This window comes from Cyprinus carpio, chromosome B13 (assembly GCF_018340385.1).
Source record: "Cyprinus carpio isolate SPL01 chromosome B13, ASM1834038v1, whole genome shotgun sequence".
Taxonomy (NCBI): Eukaryota; Metazoa; Chordata; class Actinopteri; order Cypriniformes; family Cyprinidae; genus Cyprinus; species Cyprinus carpio.
In genome coordinates, this window is record NC_056609.1 from 817,039 (window position 1) to 820,515 (window position 3,477).

The window sequence follows — 3,477 nt, forward strand, 5'->3', positions numbered from 1 at the left end:
GGGCAGGTCGCTGACTACGCCCACTTCCAGTGTTGCCAGGTGCCAGTCCTCGTGGAGAGTGTTACCCGCCGGGTTTGGCACGTTCTGGGTGTCCCCATGGACGCAGGTAATGGAGAGGCGAGCTTTGGTTCCCATCCGTGGAGGAAACAGGGAGGACTGGACCAGGCTTACCGCACTTCCAGAGTCCAACAGGGCTGTATACGGTCGGCCGTTAATGGAAACCTCGGTCTGGGGTGCCCCTCGTGGTGGCTCCAAATGGACAGCACAGCCTGCCAGCCAGGCGCGATTAGGAGAGGGTGGTGGCTCCGTGGGCATCGGCTCATCCTGTATGCCAGGAACCGCCGACCTGCTGACTGTGCGCTGGGTGCCCTCTGGTGTGCGTCACCCTTGGTACACCCTCCCCTGAAAAAGCGGCCCTCGTAGGGCGCACAAACACCGCATCGTCATCTCCGCTAGCTCAACGGCCTCGACGAGCTCTCCCACGGTGCGGGGATTCCTCATTCCGGCCGCCTGCCGAAGGGGCCGTGGTAGGGCGCACAAATACCGGTCCACGACGACACGTTCGGCCACTTGGGCGGCACTGGGGCTCCCGGCGAGTAACCAGTGATGGGCGAGGCGGCTGAGTTCAGCTGCTTGGGCGCAGGCTGGCAACCGACTATTATACTCCCAGGCTCGGAACAATTGGGCTGCGGCGATGGGAGACAAACCCACACGCCCCAGTATTTCCTTCCGTAGTTCATCATAGGATTCCTTTTGGCGGGCTGGCATGGAAAAGTAGGCCTGTTGGGGTTCCCCGGTTAACAACGGTGCCAGTATCCGCGCCCACTCTTCCCGGGGCCAGTCCTCTCGAGCGGCGATGGTTTCAAACATTCCCAGATAATGCTCTATATCGTCGTGGACGGTCATCTTCGGCAGGAGCTGGGTGGCTTGTGTGCGCGGGTCCGGCAGCGGGGCCCACTGAGTGGCCGTGAAGCGGAGAGCAGCGACCTCACGCTCTGTTTCGCCCTGTCGAGTGGCCATGTGCTCGACGATCTGCTGCTGTCGAATGCTTATTTCCGTCAGGTGCTTGAGAAGCTCTTCCATAGCTGGGGAGGGAGTCACCGCCTGACGAGAAAGCAGAGGGGGAAAAAAAAAACAACTTGGTGAACCAGGACAATCGTGTGAGTCGGTGATCCTTCAGTAATCTGCCCGCATTCTCCACCAGTGTCACGGGCTGAAGAATCACACGACAGGGTTTAGTGCAAAAGTGAAGCCCCGGAGGGTGTATTTATTGACAGGTGCTTTGATTTGTGCTGAATCCTGTGGTGTCCAGTGCTCGTCCTCGGTGCCACGTGATCCTGTTTGCCGGCCGGCTGAGTGCAAGGTGACTTGGTGTCCGGTGCTCGGGTGGCGGGCTGGTCGATCCGCAGCTTTCTGGAGGGACAAGAGACACAACGTTAGTTTCAGTCATCTGAAGATCCTCTCTCCTTTGTGTCACCTTCAGGCACAGCGTTTATAGTCCTCTCCTCATCCGCTTCAGCTGGGACCGATCAGCCCGCTGTGATTGCGTGCAGGTGAATCTCCCTCGTTGCCAGGGCGACGCTGATAGGTGCCCAGGACACGGCTCACAATACTCATTAAGAATGCATGACATTGGTGACATCCAGCATTAGTGCTTTATGATCAACAATTGTCTGATTACGTCGATACTGTTAGCAAATTAAATCAGAGCACCCCGGCCCCCAGACATATCTATTTCTCAATTTTAAATTGGTTCTAATTTTTATGAACCCTTGTGAATCAAAAATCGAATTGATTGTTAAATTTGTGTCAACAACCAGCCCTAATGTGCTGTGCAGAATCAATTTATACATTTTGATACAATTTTTGATAAAATGTTGAGGACAAACCATTTTTCTCCCATTTTCTGTACTAAAATTTAGTGATGCATTATTTCCAATAAACTAAGGCATTTGTCTTAATCAAGTAAATAGTCAATTTATTTTTCTAACTTTTACCTTGTCATTAAGCCAGCAACCCTCCTTCAGTGTGGCGAAGTCACCCTGTGTAATACACAGTTTGAAGACTTTGCTGATCACCAGGTTTGGGTCTTGTAGTGCCAGAATATCATTCACCTCAGATGCCATGTCCTACACATAAACAGAACAAAAAAACTTAATAAATGAGCTAAAATAATCTTGATCTGTGTATAGTCTTTATTTACAAAACGCATTGTTAACATTTAATCATCATTATATTATATATATATATATATATATATATATATATAAATATATTTAATTTCACCTCTGACAGTCTGGGTAAGTGCTCACTATGGTAGAAATGAGAACATCTGTCTCCATGTGTCATAGTGGTCACTTGTGTCAATTCTTCTTTGGAGAGATCCACACCACATGCCTTTTTTATGTCAAAGCAAATGCACAAAAAATGTTCAGTTACAAGTGAGATTTTCAGTAACAAAGGAATAGGATAAAGAAGTGCATATGACCTGAACAGAGTTTTTCTCCATCTCTGTGTCTTCTGTCCTCTGGGATTCTGGGATATTTGTTTTTGACTTTTTATGGATATTTTCATCCTCTGATAATAAAATTAATTAAATCAAAACATTACATATACATGAAAAAAATAACACACAAAGGCATTTTAAACAATGAACCATAAAATGGTACCAGCACCAGGTACTGTATGAGGTAAGATGAATTGCTGACATAATTTTTAGCAGGAAAATAACATTAGCACATTAACAGGGATAGTACACCCAGACATGAAAATTCTGTCATCCTTTACTCACCCTCAAGTTAATCTTTGGAATACAAATTAATATTATTTTAACTATTGAATGTCTATGAAATCAAAAACCTCAGCCTTCAAAAAGTACATAAAGACCAAGTTTTCTGAAGAGATACAATCAAACTGTATATGATAATTTCATTTAGATTTTTATTCACATAAACACTGATCAACACCCACACACAGAGTGCATTAAATACGATAAATGAAAACCCAAAACATACTTGTGAGAGCAAATTTCAATGATTTACAGCAGGCCTATTCAATTACAAAATCAGTTGGGCCAGATTTTCAAACCAAGAAGGTTAGCTGGGCCAGTTATTTCAGCGGCGAAGCAACTCGACACATTTTAAAACCAACACAAACAAATGTATTGAATACATGTACGGTTTATTCATTGTTTCTCTTTTAACTTTGGTCAGTTTGCACATCAAAAGGTGCATAAAATACTATAAAAGAGCTAACTGAACAGAAACTGAGGTAGCCCCTAATTTTTCCACTTACAAAAGAAAAAAAAAACTGACCTAGGCACCTCTTGCCTAGGCCTACCTAGGCAACATATCTCACCTATCTGATCACAAAGTGCATAAAACAAAATAGTGCACAGTAGTAGATAAGCAATAACATTAAGTTCCTTTTGAAACAAAATAAACATCTTGCTCACATTTGACCCAGGAACATCTCAAA

At 45.4% G+C, this 3,477-nt stretch overlaps 1 protein-coding gene across 1 annotated transcript; it reads right to left on the minus strand.

Annotated features, from left to right (window-relative positions):
* Positions 1–381: 381 nt before the first annotated feature.
* On the minus strand, positions 382–1,877 carry LOC122139472. Its single transcript, XM_042737471.1, has 2 exons — positions 1,478–1,877; positions 382–1,413 (listed from the first exon to the last, which is right to left on the minus strand). Exon 2 carries the CDS (start codon positions 1,081–1,083, stop codon positions 382–384), a length of 702 nt encoding a protein of 233 aa, XP_042593405.1. The 5' UTR covers positions 1,084–1,413; positions 1,478–1,877.
* Positions 1,878–3,477: the final 1,600 nt, after the last annotated feature.

Coding starts and splice junctions, on each gene's coding strand:
- LOC122139472 (XM_042737471.1), bottom strand. CDS start 1,083: ATGGAAGAGCTTCTCAAGCACCTGACGGAAATAAGCATTCGACAGCAG.